General features: G+C 36.9%; 1 protein-coding gene across 5 annotated transcripts in view; it reads left to right on the plus strand.

Moving 5' to 3' along the window:
• The window catches only part of HELZ (helicase with zinc finger), a 91562-nt gene that overhangs the window by 43026 nt on the left and 29435 nt on the right, over positions 1-19101 (plus strand). For 3 of the 5 annotated variants that reach the window (XM_040582008.1, XM_040582011.1, XM_040582012.1), the window contains 6 exons: positions 2698-2828; positions 5239-5418; positions 5957-6061; positions 13021-13199; positions 14774-14892; positions 16704-16849. In XM_040582008.1, coding sequence (XP_040437942.1) covers positions 2698-2828; positions 5239-5418; positions 5957-6061; positions 13021-13199; positions 14774-14892; positions 16704-16849 — 860 coding nt within the window. The remainder of the gene's footprint in view (positions 1-2697; positions 2829-5238; positions 5419-5956; positions 6062-13020; positions 13200-14773; positions 14893-16703; positions 16850-19101) is intronic. The other 2 variants (XM_040582009.1, XM_040582010.1) reach the window with 2 other exon arrangements.

The raw sequence follows: 19101 nt of genomic DNA on the forward strand, positions 1-19101 counted from the left end.
TAATAAGAGGTATTTAATGCTAGGCATCTTACTTGGGCTCCCAGAAGAAGGGCTATTAAAGTGTCACTCAGATGAGCATCACGTTTTTTTCCTGCATTTAAGTTATCATTGTTACGCTGAGTGGCCTTTTGTTAGCCTTGGGTCTCTGAGCAAAGATATTTTTCCTGTACAGATCAAGCCGTGAGGTTGGGACCGCTGCCATTTGTTGGGAAGTCGTTTTCCACACATCTGTGGGACACGGTTGGGCGGACACGTTGGTGCTGGGTAGAGGTGGGTAGGACAGAGCTGTGGAAGGGGGCTCACGGTGCCCCTCGGGCAGGGTGAGCTGGCGCCGGCGCTCCTGGCAAGTGCCAAACCACACCGCTTTGAAGACCAGGGCATTTGCTAGGGTAGTGGATAGGCATAAACTACATGGTGGAACAGGGGGAAAAAATTCTTCTAAGTTCATATGTCCTATTGAAAAAAAGTTTTCCTAGGAGTCACAGTTGTTTTAGTGAACTCCATGCTTAACATTGTACATATTTCTAACTGCCCTTTTCTTTGGAGTTACGGTTATATGTCTTGCTGTAAAATGTAATAGTCAGGATGAATATTTAATGTCTTTGTATCTGCCAGAGACTGAAAGTTAATGGCTACATTCTGCACTGATACAAGCAAACATTGTTTATTTCCAGCAAAGCTAGTGCTGACTTTACAAGCTACATGATAACAACAGTGTAATATTTAAATATGCTAGGAAAAAAAACCCAAACGGAAGAGCTGTGTTTTGCAAGTCCTTTGAAGGAGATGATCTTCAAGTAGTAAACATCACAGGTGCACAAGGTGTCATCCCTATAGTAGGAAGTGACTTTGTGTGCAGATAAAGGAGTGTCATGTTCAACAAGTAGTTAAATCTAGAAGGCTAAATTATTCCTTCATAGGAGAAGGTTCATGAGAGAAGTTTATATGACTTTAAATGAGACCCGTTGTGTCTAGAGAAGTGATTATCTGCTTTTCTTTTTTTTTTTTCCCCGTTTCTTTCTTCCTTTTTTCCATAAGTTTGCTGTCTTATTTTGATAACCACAAGGATCTTTAATACAACAAATTGGGTTTTGTTTGTAGTATATAAGGAACATTTTTTTTAGCTGACAAGGGCTTTTAGAAATCTTTATAAAAGTTGTCAGAAAAGATAATTACAAAAATATATTCTCATATTGCTTTGTGTTTGTTGAAAGTTCTGGTTGGTAGCAATAATTATAATGAGATTAAAGTGTGATTAAGTAATAATGGACTGACTAATAGAGAATCAGTGAGTACCAGAGGAGAAGATTAAGTAGATCTGAGACGAGATTTTTGCTCTGGGCATGGGGGTACATTTAGAATGAGTGTGTTGCCTCCAGGGTATTTCTCTTGGATGACATGGGGTGCTATCAGTAACAATGACCATGGAAATTTTAAATACTACTGCTGTGCTTTCCAGGTAAATGAGGGGTACTTTTCCAGACAGGTAGCAGTAATTTGGCTGGCTGTTTGTAAGCATGCTCACAGTTCATTGTAAATCTCAGAAAAGTACTCAATCTCATTTAATCACAAGTGCTCATCAGAATTGTAGCACAGTACTTACGTAAATATTTAGTCATAGATAGCAATGCTTTGAAAAAAAACCCTAAAAATGTGTATCAGTCATTTGAAGTTCTGCAGCAGCTTTCGGTGGTTTTATGCTGTTTTATATTAGTGCAGGTCTGTCAAATTTTGTATAAAGGTTTCTGCGTGAGTTGTTAATGTGTATTTCTTTGGTGTAATGCTCTGATCAGATTCATTTGTTTTTGAAGAGATTAGCAACTGCAAATTTAAATATGTGTAAATGATAATCTGAGTGAACTGTTTTTATTAATTGTTTCCCCAGGAGCTGCTTTTATCTCATGTTCCAATTTAGAATGTATTTTTCCCTTTCCTCTTTTAGTATATGTATGTATAAACTAATTTCACTGTCCATTGTTCAGTTCTGAATTTGACCAGGAATGTTAACATGCTCTGCGTGTTGTTTCTGGCTTTGAACCAGAATTTTGTTGATATCATGTTTTATTTACTAGCATTAAAAGACAAGTAATTGAGAGAACAAAAATTGAATGTATTGATAAGTGCTGTTAGAAGTTAACTTTTGGAGAGTTCTTATAATTGAACATAAATGACAAATGATATTTTTCCACAATGTTTGATTAGAAATAAATAATGTTTGTGGCTTATCTCTGCTGGCCACACATCTCATTTATATCATCTGTTGATCTGGAAAAATTTCTGGCCTGTCACTTTTTATGTTGTTTTTACAATAAGGGATGGAAGCTTGTATTTGTAAAAACAAGGTTTTAGGATAATAATATTTTCCAGGAGTATTTTTTGTATTCAAAAAATAATTCCAAGAATGTTTTCGCTTTATTTTTTTTCTGAAAATACAGTGGAATCTAATCTTAAGAGTCAAACAAGGAAATTACATTAGAGAGACTGCTGTATTTATCTTCGCTTCAAAACAACAGAAGCAGCAAGTTAACTTTATTGCAAATCTTTTGAGTGAATTATGTTTGCTGTTTTCTTCTGAGACTCAGTAGTTTGCAGGAAGCTAAAAATGTATCATATGCAGCAAAGTCTAACAACTGTTTTCTGAACTAATCATTTTTGGTTCACCTCTTTATTTAATCATTCATTCATTTTTTACTGCAGGTTGAACTTCAGTTTCAGTTAAATCGCTTACCCCTCTGTGAGATGCATTATGCCTTGGACAGGATTAAGGACAACAGTATTTTGTTTCCAGATGTCAGCATGACTCCCACCATACCCTGGAGTCCCAACAGGTACAAGAATACAAACACTTTAATATCAAAGATTGTGTGGTAATGCAGTACTGAATTTCTCATAACAGATGGCTGAAATCTGCCCTAGAACAAGAAACATGCCTTGCGCCTCATTAATGATGAGGGTGGTTCAGAGAAGGGAGTGAAACTGTTCTAAATAAAACAAGAAAGGTGATCCTCGGAGGACTGGAATCTGTTGCTTGGCTTTCCCTCGGTTGAGTTTCCTGTGGGTTTATAGGCATTGCAGTTGTGTTGTAGCCGTAGAAAACAGTTCTGCTATTGTTCACTGTTCTGCTGTTTTTCACTGAAATGATGCATAATACTTTATAGGAATGTAACTACCAGTTACAAGGAGTTTGCTGTGCAGGATGTCAAGCGTGCAGACTCCTGCTTGTAAGGGATGATCCATTAGTACTTTCTGAGTTTGGTGCAGGGAGCCCAAATTTGGACATAGAACTGAGGGGGATGACTGAGAACGGTGTGGGAGTGAGTCCTGCAAGGACCGGCATTGTGCTTGCAGGCAGTCCTGGGTTACTTTGTGTATGTATCTTACAGTTTCCTGGATGAAATTATAAACCCTTACGTTACATAAATACTTTTAAGGAAACTTAAAGGCTGATGCCGTGAAAGCAGTTTGTGGCAGAGAGGAAATTCAGGGAAGGGAAATGTGAGGCTGCGTTGCTCAGGCAGTGTGGTCAGTATTCTTACTGCGTGGGGGAGGATAAAAGAGGCATGAGGTTTCCGTACTTAGAGGCAGGGAAATGAGAGGTATGTGGAATTGATAGCCCGTACAGCGTGTGAGGAGCCCCGTGGTGTCTTGAAGGTGAGGGTTAAGGGTGTGATTGTGATGCGGTACAAATCAGAAGATAGCTTGAGGATTAAAAGGAAAGTGATCTGGCCAGAAACCTGAGATGGCAAGATAATGTAAGATAAAAATTACTGGAAAAATTTTAGTTTGTCTTAAGTGTAGAGAGAACAGAGATGATAAAAGGGTGGGAGCAGTGTTCTGGGTGAGGATGATTGCTGCATGCATCAAAGCTTTGACAGTACGGGCAGAAAGAAGGGAATAGGTTTTGCATAGTTATACTACAAAGTTAATGGAGGTCAGTGACAATCTCTTCACTGACAGTTTTGAGTGAATCTTGCAAGGAAATAGTATTTAAGAATAGTTTGGAAGTAAGCAGTGATTTCAGTAAGAAGGTAAGTCAAGTAAACTAGAACTTCATGTTCTCTGTTTTATGTCAAGGAATTTTACTTACAGAAACCTACATACCGTTGTAGTTGATATGATTTATTTGTATAATCTTTTATATTTCTTATAAATGATATATATAATGGTTGTAGTTCAGCTTAAGTCAGTGTGATAAGCATGTTTTTTTCCATCTGGTGGTTTGGTTTGCCCTACCTTGAGAATCAGTACTTCTGACTCAAAACTGTCTTTCCCTCTGTTTCTCTTCTATTTTTGTTTTACATCCCTATTACTTTCAGTATTTCATAGTCTCCTGCCAGTTTGTAGTTCATAGCTGTCTTAAAAGTTAGGAATTCAGTCAATTCCCTCTTGATTTTACTCCCTGTTGCTAACGACTACTGAATAGAAACTTTCCCAGTCTGTAAGAAGCATAGCGCTTGTAGCAAAGTAGATCACGTTACTAAAGTATGGCCATATGTGCAGCAGTGACAGGTGTTTTTTACTATGTGTGTCTACTTTTAAATCTGTCAGTGGGAATATTAAAAACTGTGTCTACAAATCTTTAACCTCTTACGCTCATTGGAATTTTCTGAAAGCATCTTCCTCTTAATGCTGGTATCACTAGCTGGTTACAGCAAAATCCTTTTTTTAGACTGCTTTCCCATTAGAGATATGTGCCTTAATGATCTCAAAATAAACAAAAAGTGTAAAGAGAGGTCTGTAGTTAATTGGTAACCTTTTTTTAAAAAAAAATTGTTACTTTTACCAAGCCCTGGGGTTGTGTAACTGTTGACTTTTAAAGTTGATAATGTAAATACTGCAGGGAAGAAACAGAACTAATGTTACATTTTGCATAGTAATAGCAGAAAATCATTGTGTATCTACTTGCTTTGGTTATCAGGTGATGATACAGCATATGCTTTTTCTAAAAGGTGTACTATGCAGGTTAATTATTATTAGGTGAGATAATGTAAATTGAGAAGTAGATTCCTTTTGGGAAAAAAACCAAACTGATTTCTTGCAGATTATCAAATCTTTGTGCTTAAAGCGTGTGATTGTTTTGCTAGATTTGTTTCAGAGTGCCTCAATGACACAATCAATACAGTAGCATATAGGCTCTTTAATTTCTTTAAAGGTTTTGAAATCTTACCTCATTTCATTTCTGACTGACAGTGGATTCTCATAGTTTGTTTTTAAACTCTGTTGCCTCCTTTTGTACAGACAATGGGATGAGCAGTTGGACCCTCGACTAAATGCTAAGCAGAAAGAGGCTGTTCTGGCTATCACTACTCCACTTTCAATACAACTGCCTCCTGTTCTTATCATCGGTCCCTATGGGACAGGAAAAACGTTCACTCTGGCTCAGGCAGTCAAGCACATACTCCAACAACAGGATACTAGGTGAGATGGGCACTAAATATAGAGCAATACTTGATTAGCAGAGATGATGTGATTTTTTTTTTTTACTCTAAATTCAAGTGAAAGGTAAAAATACAGGATTTCCATCCAGCTTAAAAACAAACAAAACCCAAGCCATCCGTCATTGTTTTGAACAATAAAGTAATTTTATAGTCTTAGCCTGTATTTTCCATTTAGAACAAAACTAATTAAAATTGACAATATGTAGAATGACTATGATTTGCTCGACATGGAAAGTTTTACAGCATGCTAGATAATAAAAGCTGTTCCTTACTTAAAATCAAGTCTAGATTAATAATCACAAAATAATTATTGAAAAACTGTTTGAACTTTAAATCTTCTCATAACTGAAGGATTTGAGCTAAAGGGCTGAATCATGCAAACTACGGTAGGTTAGTGACTAGTTTCATTAAGACAAATGTGCAGGAAGATGGCCACTGTTTCCTTTTTTTTTGTATTCTACTGCTTTGAATTGTTTTCTGTTTCTTCATTGCTTTTTTATTTGCACCATTTATTCCAGCAGGATTCTCATTTGCACCCATTCTAATAGTGCTGCTGATCTCTACATAAAGGATTATTTACATCCATATGTAGAAGCAGGCAATCCCCAGGCAAGACCTCTCAGGTATTTTTTTAAGGCTTATTATGTATCTATAAAATACTATTCTTAAGAAAAGGTGTCTATAAAAAAGGTTAAAGAACTTTTAAAACATAAAAGCATATTGGCATTACCAGCAGTGCTTTTAAAAATATAGACTAAAAGGATCGTGAAACATTGTCAACATAATTTTGGGTCATTTGTTAAATAAAAATAAAGACATCCTTTTTTAAGCTTTTATTATTCTATTGATAAATGTGTCTTTCCTAATGAGCAAACTTTTGATATGCTCGTTTAAAAGCTACTATGATAAAATAAAATGATTTTTAATTGTATTTTAATTCCAGAAAATTTTGACTTACACTTAACAATGATAGTTTGGAAACTGGGGCTACCCACCTGGCTTTTTGAAGTGAAAATTTGATGTCATAGGAGCTACATATTTAGAGAATCATGTGAAAGTATTCTGGCCTCTTCTGATAAGTCATTGTATATGTGGTTAATGATAACCGCACTGTATATGTGGTTAAATGTACTTACCGTGGGTGTTTGGGGGAAATTAGGTAAGGAAAAAAAAATGAAGAAGAGGTGGAAACTTTAAGAGCAAGGAGGGTAAGCTTGCATTGAAATAGATAAGGAGGATTTATTTATGGGCAGAAACCAGCTTCTGGGAATATTCTGTGCAGTAATCACAATATATACTGTATGCTGCTAGCTTGGTCTATAGTTTTAAAATTATGGGCATTATTTTCTGAATGCCACTGTGTGACTTTATTATATTACTAGGAAAATGACTCTGTGTGTTTACTTGCTAGCTATTAAAAGCCATCCTGAACTTATATTATATGCAATGTCAGTAGAGCCAATGAGGTTATGTGGAAGAGCTAGTTTTACAACAGGTGTAAATTCTCTTAGCTTTGCTGGCTTCAGTTGCCATGTGACATTTTACAGACACTGAAGATCTGGCCAAGGAAAAGAAGGCAGCTTATTTTTGAAAAGTTACCTTTGATCTGATTGTGTTTTAACACAGATTGTTTTAATGTGATTTGTAAAGCACTTTGTGATGAAAACCAGTATGGTGTCTTTAATTTTGTGGAAGGAAAAAAATGTGTGTAATTGACACTCCCAGAAATATTGAAGTGTGATTTAGCAGAGCAAGGAGTTAAATACAGTTTTAATGTGGTTGCCAGACTTTTGCTACCTTCTTTTATGTGCTGCGTTCAACTATATAATCCAGTCTTAGAAATACTTATGAAAAACATACATGAACAAAAGTGCTATTTTTCTTATGGTTAAAATATATATATATTTATTTGCCAAGAAAATTACAGCATGATTTAAAAGTCACTGAATGTTTGAATTTAAGTATAATTCTCATAGTATTTGTTAAGAAGCCTTCAGATATTGCTGCTGTAGGTGGTATGATATTGTTCAAAGGGTCTTGGTACCTCTATAAGAAGTTAGAGTTCTAGAAGACGGAGGCAGCTCTGGAATTGTGTGTATAGTTGTATATGTTTACGAATCCACAAGTATGTATGTTTTCAAATTAAAAATGTAACAAATAATTGAGAAGCATATGTGGTTTGAAAGGCAACTGCATGCCGACCTGATCTGGTAGGAGTTAAAGGGTCGGTTTATCTGAATTGAAAGCTAGAGCTATGTGAGACTCCCAGCATAAAATTAATTATGGACCTGTTACCTTTCTTACTGACTGTTGTGGAGATGTATTTTCAGGTTAAAATCATTACAGTTAGTTTAAACAGGGTGCTCTGTGCCTCTTGCAGTATTTTAAAGGAAACATAAAGTGGAGTAGAAGCAGTTAATTATCAGAGCTGGGTGTGCTACTTGCAGAGTTTGATATGTTTCTAAACGGCTGAACAGTTTGCTTTAGATTTTTTCTTTATTTACTCTACAAGTGATGAGTTGGTTGAACAGTATCCTTGCTAGAAATGTTTCCATAGCTTAGTGGGGAGCACCATATTTATGTTGTTTTTAAAGGAGGACTGCTAAATTATTTAGTATTGACTGAGTACTGAGAACTGTGTAAATGTTTCTGTGAATTTCTGTGGGTAAGATGTACACTAAATAAATTACCCTGTCAATGATGCGACATAAAAGTTTGACGCCTATATTGTTTTCCTAACAAAATAACTTTCCATGCCCTTCGGAAGATGCAGTCAGAATGAACACTGAGAATTTATGTTGAGTCTTAAGTTCTGCATGTAAATCAAATACCAGTGAGGACCGAAGGCCAAATTCTCATAGTCCTGGTGCTCATAAACAACGTTGTACCCAGAAACAAACAAACAAACAAAAAGTTGCCCCTGGGTTTGATTAAATGATTCAACTGTATTAGGGGCACACTGTAAAGCCTCTTACTGAAGCAACTTGGCACTGAAACAATTTTGTTATACTTACGTAAATTAATGCAGAAGTGTTTCTGAAAGGAAAGAAAGAACACCCAACCCTAACCTACACGTAGGAGGAAAGAGCCTTCGGTTAAGTACTTCTGTTTGGTGCTGAGACACTTGGTTTTAAGTGTGGAGAAGCAGGCACTTTTAGACAGTGATTCAGAGCTGTAAGGAGTAGTAACTGGCTCCAGATTTGTGTACCCTTTTACTCTGTGGATGTGCTTGTCTCTCTCCATCATCTCCTAGAGCCTTTGGGAGGTCAGCTGCTGAGGTGGGCACTGTAGCTATGTACCTCAGGTCATTACCATCTCTTAAAAAATCCAGCCAAGAGCTAGGAAGCAGATAGCAGTTTCTTTGTATGCTTCTGGGCATACAGTGGTTGAGATACCTACTGTTTATTACCATTATTTTACTGACATATTTCAAACTTAGTTGTATCCATATTTTGTTTTGGTATGTAATACTAGGGGAAAAGGAAGGAGGTAAATACTGCTTTTATCTGTATTTTTAATATTTTTGTTTATTCCTAATCATGTTATTGCCGACTACCAGTTCAGCAATGCCAGAAAATAAGTTGATTCTCTTTTAAAATATCTCAGCTGAATCCTTTCCCATTAATTTTTTAAATACTTAGATCATGACATACATGTATAAGTATGCATGTAACCTTTAGTATGTAGCTGCTAGCTTCGAGATACCCAGACTGTAAAAATCAATCAATCAGAGCGAACAAAAGTTTGAATTAAAAACCACGAAAAACCAAACAACATCAAAAAACCAAAACCCATCACCCAAACCAAAACCCCAGCTGGTTTTAAAGGACGGTTGCCCTTTTTTTCCAGATAGACTGGGGTAAAGTTCTCATACTGAAAATGGTATTAATTTATCTTATCAAATGTTAGTTTGTAAAATAAATGCCTCTGTAGCCAATTACTTTTCCTATTGAAACTGGCTTCTATCTTATGCCATCCTCAAAGGAAGACTGATTTAAAAAGTTAACTTTCAGGCTACGAGACCGGTTCTTCACATGTTTCCTGCATCCCAAGGAACATACTTGTTTGTGTGAACGAGCCTGTCTTTGGCAATGAAACAAAAGAAATGTAAGAGGGAAATCAGGTGCTTTTAAAGTTTTCTTTAGGCTTCTTGGGACTACTTAGACTTCCCCCCTCCTCCCCATGTCTTTTAACAGAGGCATGAAATTAAAGTGCTAGGTTCTTTTTCCTCTAAGCTTCTGTGTTCTTTTTGCTTGAGGGATTTCAGGTGAGAAATAACTGCACAAAAGCTGGGGAGCTGGGATTGGAGTTTATCCAGGGAGAGTTCTTTGGAGCACAGCCTAAAGGGAGAATCCTGGCCTTTTTATCAAGAACTGGGAGGAGTTAGTGTTTTCCACTTCAGAACAGGGAAAACAGGCTTTGAAGAACTTAAATTTAGTTCTCATTCACTCTGTTGTAAGAAGTCACAAGAAGTTTTTGTAGGACAGGAGCGCAAATGAAACTGCTCAGCCTCCCTCAGGTGTTCTGACTGAGGACTCCCCCTTTATTAACTTCCAGAGGTGTGTTTTAAGTGATTTAGGAGCAATTCCAGCCTGAAACCTGAACAAGGAAATTATTGTGAATCTTAATTACAGATACATATTCGCGACTTTTGCAAATAGTCTGTTTTGTACCAATTAATCCTTCGGTGGAACTTTATCAGTGGAAGCAAAACATGAAAGATTAGGAAATACTCGATTCGACTAACATTTAACAGCAATATTTAGGCAAATTTCTTTTTTGATGTAATGGCTGGAAAATTGGTGGAAGCATAGATGGGTTAGTTGACCGTTTGTTCCATTCCTTGGCTAGAGGGACACAGAAATAAAGGCTTTTGTTGTAGATATCCAGATGCCACATTTTGAAATAAAGGTGAAATTTCCACGTGACGTGCAGATCCTGTGCGTGTTAACTGAGCATTAGCAAGTACGGTGGATATATTCAGTACTTTTGTTCGCAGAAGATTGAATCCTTAATCTATAATCTTCAGGGATTTCCATTTTGATGTGGTTATTTGCTAGTAATTTCACTGCCTCTTGTTGGGCAAACCTCAGCCTTCAAGGTTTTAATTTCTCCAGAATGAAATCTTGATGTGAGGCACACGATGTCAAGAAAATATACTCCCATGTGTACTATGGGTGGGTTTTGGTTTTGTAACTGCAGTTTTTGCTCGTCTTTGTACCTATAGCTGCACACTAATAGAATGTGTTGCAGATACTAATGGGTGTTTCGATCAGTAACAGCCCAGCTTTGCTGGCATTCAGGTACTTTACTTATGCAGGTATTAAGATTAGATGGTTAGTCACTTGCTTAATCAGAAGTAAAGATTATGTTGCAGGATGAAACGTTATGATTTGTGTTGAAGCAGGTAAAACCCATTTTTGTGATGGGTTCCTCTAACTTTAAGGTAAAAATCCCACCCAACTAATAATGAAGTTACAGGAGATTTTATTAGACCAAATTACACCTGAGGAAGAAATCCCTTGTTCAGTGTGGCTGACTTGTATCATGGTATTTTCAAAGCAGTCACATCTGTCAGGTGTTCTTATGCCAGTGGTGAATAATAGCTCTGGGATACCTTTTTGATCTCACGTCAAAATAAAAGAAATTAATGGGTAAGCAGCAATGCAGTTTGAAACGCTGTCAGCCAATCTGTGAGTCACGCATAGTTGAATTTTTGTAATAAAAGACACTGCATGGTATAATAATGTCTAATAACCATAATATTTTGCATTTCAATAGCACCTTTCATCCAAGAATCTCAAAGTGCTTTACAAACATAAACTCACAATAAACTCATTAATCCACACAGTACTCCTGTGAGTTGGTAGGTAAGTATTGCCCTCAGTTAAGATTGAGAAACTGAATCCCATTAAAGCTGACTGAATGGCTGGGATAAACAGAGCAGGGGTTATCTTGCTCCTACTACCTTCTTCTAGCGATTAAGCCATGACTTCATGTTGTTACATGGACGTAATAACAGTTTATCAAACAGAACTCATCAGTTTGATGGCTGATAAGAAATAAATATGTTGGGATAACATTAGAAGGTTCTCGTTGTGAGAACGACTCAGGAGTGTGGTGGTTGCTCCTGCACTGGAGTTACCTTTGGTCACGGAGTGTCAGTGGTGGTTGGTTGTGTTGTTGGATTCAAAAACAGTTCAGAATACTGCAGTGCCTTTGCACCTCTTTTTGTGCTTATTGTCCAAAACAGACATTGTATTTTCACAAAGCATAATAATTATAATCCTAATGATTGTTTCTCTTACATTATTGGAAGTCAGCTGTAATTTCCAAATGTGGGTGTCCACATGATATCCAAAGTCCAGCCGGTGAAATCATGTTTTGCACTTAAGTGCATAATTACACTTCTCCAAATACTTTGTTAATGATTTGGGATTTGTAATATGGATGCAGGACAACATAACTAGTGAATAGATAAACCAAACAGCATTAAATCCCGTATTTAGAACTGAAATTAGTTTAAGTCATCTAATAATAATTTGCTTTGGAAATTAAAAAAAAATAATTCTAAATATTAATATATGTACAGTAGATCCCTCTAGTTTAAAGGTTCCACTTCAGATTCACATTTCCTACTTGATACAGATTATATTTTTGAGGAACACCCCACAGAGAAGCCCTTTGACATCTTTATCTAGATCCTCAGCTGCTGTGCTTTGGTATATTCCTATATATCTCTGTGGAGTTATTAGTATTCTGTTTTCTGGGGCATAGTCTTTGTGTCTTCTCTGTTCCTCTTCCATTTAGCTAGGCTGGCCGTAACATTTCATCACTTTAAGAAAAATTCATCGTTGATCTCATGATAGGGTGATTAAAATGATCTTATGTGTTATGGAAAGAAATGTGAAGTCCAGTGCTTCGCTGACAATGTCCTGATATTTTAGGCTCTAGCTATCCTTTTTGGCACTGTTTTCTCATTCTTTTATACAGCGTATAATAATTATGGCCTTGTATGATAAAAAGATGAATATACTTCCTGTTTGGTTCTTAGAACTCAGAAGACACATGGTATGTGTAAAAGGAAGTACAGGGTTTTATTAATGTCTTTTGAAAATATATTTTTTTTAAAAGATCCTGTGGCTGCAGTCGATGAAATGCGCGGACCACTGCAGCTGTCAGTTCCAAGACTATGGGCTACATTTATACTTCAGCCGAGGAAATATTTCTTTAAAATGAGTGTATGGATAGTTTAAAATGAAATAGTCATTGATGTGACGGTTGCAGAACCTAAACATGTGAAGAATTTACAGATTGCCATATGTGAATTAATCCTTGGTAACTGTTCATGTATGTAGTATTGCACTGCAGCAAATAATGGAAGGTAAATCCAAGACGTTTTAGTGTATTTTAGCATGAAATTCTGCATAGTTGTAATGTTTTGCTTCCTGAAGATTACATTTTATTTACCAGAAAACAGAGTATTAGCTTTTGAAATATTAGGCTGTCACTGCGTTCAAACTGTATAGAAAATAAGCACGTTCAAACTGTATAGAAAATAAGCTCCCTTTTTCTTTTCTAGGGTATATTTCAGAAATCGCTGGGTAAAGACTGTCCACCCAGTTGTGCATCAGTACTGTTTGATTTCAAGCACGCATTCCACCTTTCAGATGCCCCAGAAAGAAGACATTCTTAAGCAACGCGTAGTAGTTGTTACTTTAAATACATCACAGTATCTATGTCAACTGGATCTTGAACCAGGTAAGATAATTTCTAAACAAGAAGTGTCTGTGCTTGAGGATTACCACCTTCTTACCAGTATCAGTTCTTTACCCAGTTCTTTGAACTGTTGAAGAATATAGCAATGATCATCTTGAAATGATTGTCTTTTTTTTAATGAATAGATGTTTATTACAGAGCTGTAATCTGCTGGCATTCAAGTTAACCTTTTGCTTATTCTGTTTCTTCTTTATTTAAAAAAAAATAATTAAATCAAGAAGCAGTACTATGATCTGGTGTTTCTGAGATCCAAGAGGGAAAATTCCGTTTGAGATTCTGACTTTGCATATTATGCTCATTAAGATCATACTCAGTGGAGCATGTAAGCATAAATACACACAAAGAGCTTTTTTCTTGTTTTGTGAATTGTGTAGCTTTGCAAACAACTCCCACACATGCAAGCCCCATGGTATGTTAATGGGATACTTCTAGAGTTGTTTTCTAAACTGAAATACATTAGACTGATTTTTTTGAGGCAGAGGCTGCTTAGGGTTTATTGTTTTCTTGATCTCTAAATGAAATCCATTTGCTTTTTTGGAGAACGTGGAATTTCCTTGCAGAAGATGTTACGGTTAGGTTTTTTATGGCTACATTTAGGCATTTGTTGCAATAGAGAAAGCTAATATGGAATTTATGGTAAATATTTCCAGGTCTTTAGATGGAAGTAACTGCTTTGTTTGGCTGTGAGCTGTGTACAGTCATGCCATAGTAATGTGTGTGCAGCTGTATGAAAGTAATCTTTTCCAAAGAAAATTGCTACATTTTTATGTATGTAATCTTAATTGGATGGTACACAAAGTCCTCTAATAGTTGGTGCTAAACCTTAATATATATATATATCTATCAATGTATAAAGCCACTTCTCTTCTATACCTGTCCTGAATTTACATTTCATAACATGTAAGTCTGCTGTGGCCCAGGGTTTTTTCAAGTGCATGTTATCCAGTGCATAGATTCCCACCCACCCGCCAAACGTTTTGGTCCAATATTATCATGAGATTGAATGTAAATTTTCCTTCAACTTCTGTCCCTTTTTTTCTCCCCAACATTCCTTAAAGCCCATAACCAGCAAAGTGCTCAGGTATGTGTGCAATTTTAATGGGAAATATAGTATATAAAATAGTTAATAAGACTGATGTAATGAGGAAGTCCTTTTTGTTGTTGTTGTCCAAAGCTCTTCAAGCCTCATGGTGATGGAAAGATTTCCAGGTTTGAGAAACCTCCTGAGGCAGGTTTGCCAAGAGACAGTTCCTCTTGGTATAAGGAAAGCTCAGATAAGTTTAACTTGACATGTATCAGCAGAAGGAGGCAGATCTGTGGGCTACTGCTGATGTCACTAGCAGTGAGTTCACCACTGTTGGCCATTTGGGTTTGAAAATTGTTTGTGTGGTTTCTAGTAGTTGCTAGAAATTAATTTGTGTAAGACATGCTGAATTTTTTCTGGTTTTGGTTGCTACCAGAATACAGAACTTTCAGTACAAATTCTTGTATTGTTATCACTTTTTATTTTATCATATTTCAAGTTTCATTTATTTGCTGATCTCTCTGTTTCACAGGGTTTTTTACACACATTCTGTTAGATGAAGCTGCGCAAGCTATGGAGTGTGAAACTATTATGCCTCTAGCATTAGCTAATAAAAACACAAGAATTGTCTTGGCTGGAGACCATATGCAAGTAAGAGCTATATAGGTTTTGCATGTAAAGTGTGTCTATATAATATTTGTATTTATGTATTTCAGTTATTTACCTGCTCCAAATTTCTGTGGTATATGAATACCTCATAATATCTAATGTAGACTCGTGGTATTTCTGCTAAGCGAGAATATGCTGTTGTCCCCATCTTAAGTAAGGGAACTGAGGCAAAAAGCACATGAGTTGTCCAAGTGTCATAGGAAATCTGCGATAGAACAGACTTGGGCCTGCTCAACCACTGAACTATATGCAAATAAAATTTCATTTTGATGAGGGACACGCATAAATTCTACTGGTCATATAATAGAGGGGGAAGCCAAGGAAAATTTAAGGGATGTTACATGCATAAGATATGGAGTATCAGGGTAGGAGTTTCTTCTACTTTTTATGACTGGTGTTCCTTGTTGCTTTTTGAAAGAATTGAAGAATACAGAGAATGTGTATGATGATTTAGACAACTTTTCTATTTTTATTAGAAGCTACATAATCTGGTAAGGATTTGAACAAGTCAGAAATAGGAAACTGAAACTAACCAGTACCTTTATGTTACTGTGACGTGTCTAGCAATTGCTTGGTTTAAAGAGTTTAGAAGAGTTTCAAGTGCTGGTTATGCATGTAACTTTACAGCCTTGTAGGCACGAGAAATCATGCTTGGACATGTCAACTTTACTTGCTTTGTTGATTTAGGCCAGATGTTATTTGTTTTTACAGATTTGCCTTTAATTCTCTTGACATTTCACAATAGCACTAGAGCAGATGTTTGCTTTGGTATAGTACTAAACGTAGTGCAGCCACCTATGATTTAATACTGGTGGATCACTTCAACTCAGGATAATAGTAATCCCAAGGACTGAGATGGTGCTTTTTAAATACAGAACTCAAAAGTGCTTTTTAGGAGATGGGAGGCTCCTAAATTCTAAATTCGGGCTAGATCTCATCAGCCCAGCAGGATGGCTGGAGTCTTGGCTCGGGCTACACAAGTAAAGAGCTGTTCTATAGCTCAGGTTCTTACAGAAGCTGTTCTATGAGGTATCAAGTATTGACTTTTCTAAAGTTCATATTTATCTGAATTGAAAATAGAACTTAGAATCCGAATCAAATTCGGAATGACAAAAGAGGCTGGCTTAATTTCTACATTTTAAAATTTTATTTTAAAAATCTTTTTTCATCCTCTTGGGCTCTGTTTTTCCTGCTGTAGTAGATGATGGCTTTGTTGTTAAACAAGCCCACTAGTATTTTAATGTAACAGTAACTAGGTCACTTGGGTTTCAGTTTTTCAAATGACTTTCTATTTAACTTTTTTGAATTGTGTTACAAATTCCTGTATTTTCTGATTTGTACTACTTTTGGTAGTAACTGTAAAGTGATTGTCAGAGTAGTGGTGTAATGTCATTCAAAACACAGGTTTGGGAGTGGTTTTTGGTTGTAGTTTTTTGGTGGTGTGTTTTTTTTTTTTGTTTTTTTTTTTTTTTTTTTTGTTAAACAGCTCTCTGCTTTGAGTTATTCATCTTGGCAAGCCACAAAGAAAAACTCAGGTATAAGGGTTCTTCTCTCCTCCATACGTAGTTACTGAATGTTTTATTATTCCTTTAAGAGCATGCTGGTCTCTTGCCACTTTTGCAGTAGAAATGGGCATTTCTGTGGAATAGCCATGGTATATTCTTCCAGCTATGAATGTACAGTAAAAGTAAGGTTTCATTTTTGTTGTGATGCAAAATACGTATGTTGGGAGCATGACATTCCAAGTCCACATATTTAGTTACATTTTCTTTGTATGTGTGTGTCTATTACAGCTCAGTCCTTTTGTCTACAGTGAATTTGCCAGGGAAAGAAACCTTCATGTTTCATTGCTTGATCGGCTCTATGAGCACTACCCCGCAGAATTTCCATGCAGGATCTTGCTGTGTGAGAACTATCGCTCCCATGAAGCTATCATCAAGTAGGTGTGAACTTTTTCACTGTATCATGTGCTGCTTTGACTGGTGTGAGTGAACAAAAACGACTCTTCAGCCAAGCACAGCTGAATGAAGAGAGAAGCGCTGTGTGTTTCTGTAATGAAATCGTAGTTGTTTCCAAAGTTAATTAGTACAGTAATTCTTTGTTACTAAGTTGAAATTCAGTGTCCTAAAACAGATGCCGGGGGTTCAGTTAGGTGTATGACAGACCTCTCCATCAGGTGGGGATGCTTTGGCTGCAAGATTGGCACAGTAAGCCAAAGAAGAGCTAACTTTCCCTTTTTAACCATTATCCAGTACATTATATAGGGTCTGTGTTTGTTTAAACTGTTTCAGAGTTTTAGAATTACTAGGGTGGATTATCTTGGAATAGTAAGCTATGTGCAATGTAAGGAATGTGTGGATATACAGCTACGAACAGATAAAAAATAGGTCAAGTTTTGGGCATGTTTCTGTTCCGTTGTCTTCTTTTATTACTTCTTGTAAGACACATTAATCGGTAGGTTTGCATTTTTATGGTATGATAAACTAATGGCTGCTAGTGTAATGAACTCATCCATGAGCAGTGCTGGAAAGAATCAGTGCAATCATGGGGAAAAATGCTAAAGTTTAAATTCTAGCTCAGATATGTACTGAGGAATGTTATGTTGGTATCCCGTCATACTAATTAGGTTATCACTGTGTTCAAAGCAATAGCAGAAGTATTTAAGCGCTCTGGGGAATCAGAAGTGAGAATGTAACATATTTTGTTATACAGCTTGATCTGTCTTCATTTTACAGACCTTGTAATTATAGACTGAGTGATGCTAAATTTCTTACACGTTTCTTGAAATTGTAAGTTTGAAATGAGAGAGAATCTCAGTAGCAAGAGATCGTTTCAGCTTTTGGTTAGAGATCACTTCTATGAAGTTTGACTGAGAAAAATCATGAAAATTCACTTCAGCAGTTGGAGTTCAGGCAGTACATTCCTAGAAGGATCCACTGTGTTGAGCACTGAGACAGGAATTGCAGAAATACCGCTGGGGCTACTCATCTGTCTAGTGAAAGTCCAGTGTGCCCAATTGCACTAGAAAGTGTTGCTGTGTGAAGTGGAACCTGCGAAATACTCTGATGGTGGTCCATTTAGGAGATTGTAGGAGATTGTCTCAAGTCTACTTTTTTTTTTTTTTTTTAATAATGTGGAATTTCCCCTGATAAATGGGACCACGGCATTTAAGACAGAAGTAAGTTTAGGAGGGTGGTTCGTGGTGGGCTCATTGAGCATACCTACCTAACTGAAGTAGAGACCACAAGAAATGAAGGAAAGAACAAGCCATTAGTTTAGCCTGACTTTGGAGCGGTGATTGGAAAAAACAGTCCTTGTAGAAAGGGTGTTTTATTGTTTAATGAGAACTCAGTACTAAGAATTAATTTGTGGAAGAAATCGTTTGTTTTGCTCATTGGCAGCTGTGGAGTGCTGCAACTCAGTCCACAGAAAAGATGTGTATTCTTCAGGATTGTTGAGCGAAGCTGGTTCTGGTCAATAGTGGGCTGCAGTTTGATGGTGATTTGGTAGCAGACTGATTTCTTTAGCTTCTCCATGACCAGTTATTTACATCTTGAGCTACAATAGTTGTAAGCCGGGAAGAACTAGGTGGGCGCATGCCTGCACCGTCTCCCGCTTTTGTCACCTTCATGTCAGGCTGTATTCGTGTTACTGCATTCACAGAGTTGGACCTGAAGAACATTAAGGTCAGAGGCTAAGCATTCAAAAGTTAGATTACACCAGAATTCACTAATTAATGAAAACCAGTACATTGGTTTAGCGCTATTGCGCATGCAAATAGTATACAGTACTGACAGTACTACCAATAGTAACCTGCAGTCTCTGCTTGCTGGTTTTTTGTCTCGTTCGATTCAGTTTGTCTTCTTCCCTCCTGCTTTTCCCTGTGAAAGTAGTTCTTGCCTCATTTCTTTTTCATTTCAAGCCAGCTTCTGTAATGCCTGCTGCCAGCAGAGGAAGCATGTTCTCGTCGTGTTTCTGATGACTGGCAACACAGATTGGGCTGGAGCAGAAGTCACAGAGGAAAAGCTGGCTTGAAAGCTGAACGCTTGGCCTGCCTTGTGCTCAGCAGGCACGAAATCTTTAGTAAATTTATCTTCCAAGTTCAATGGCTCTTACATGACGTAAGCAGGCTCGTTGTCCAGCCAGCCTGAGGAATAACCAGTGCCAGACAGCAAGTGTTCCTTATGCCCA

Source organism: Falco naumanni, chromosome 1 (assembly GCF_017639655.2).
Source record: "Falco naumanni isolate bFalNau1 chromosome 1, bFalNau1.pat, whole genome shotgun sequence".
In the NCBI taxonomy this organism is placed as follows: domain Eukaryota; kingdom Metazoa; phylum Chordata; class Aves; order Falconiformes; family Falconidae; genus Falco; species Falco naumanni.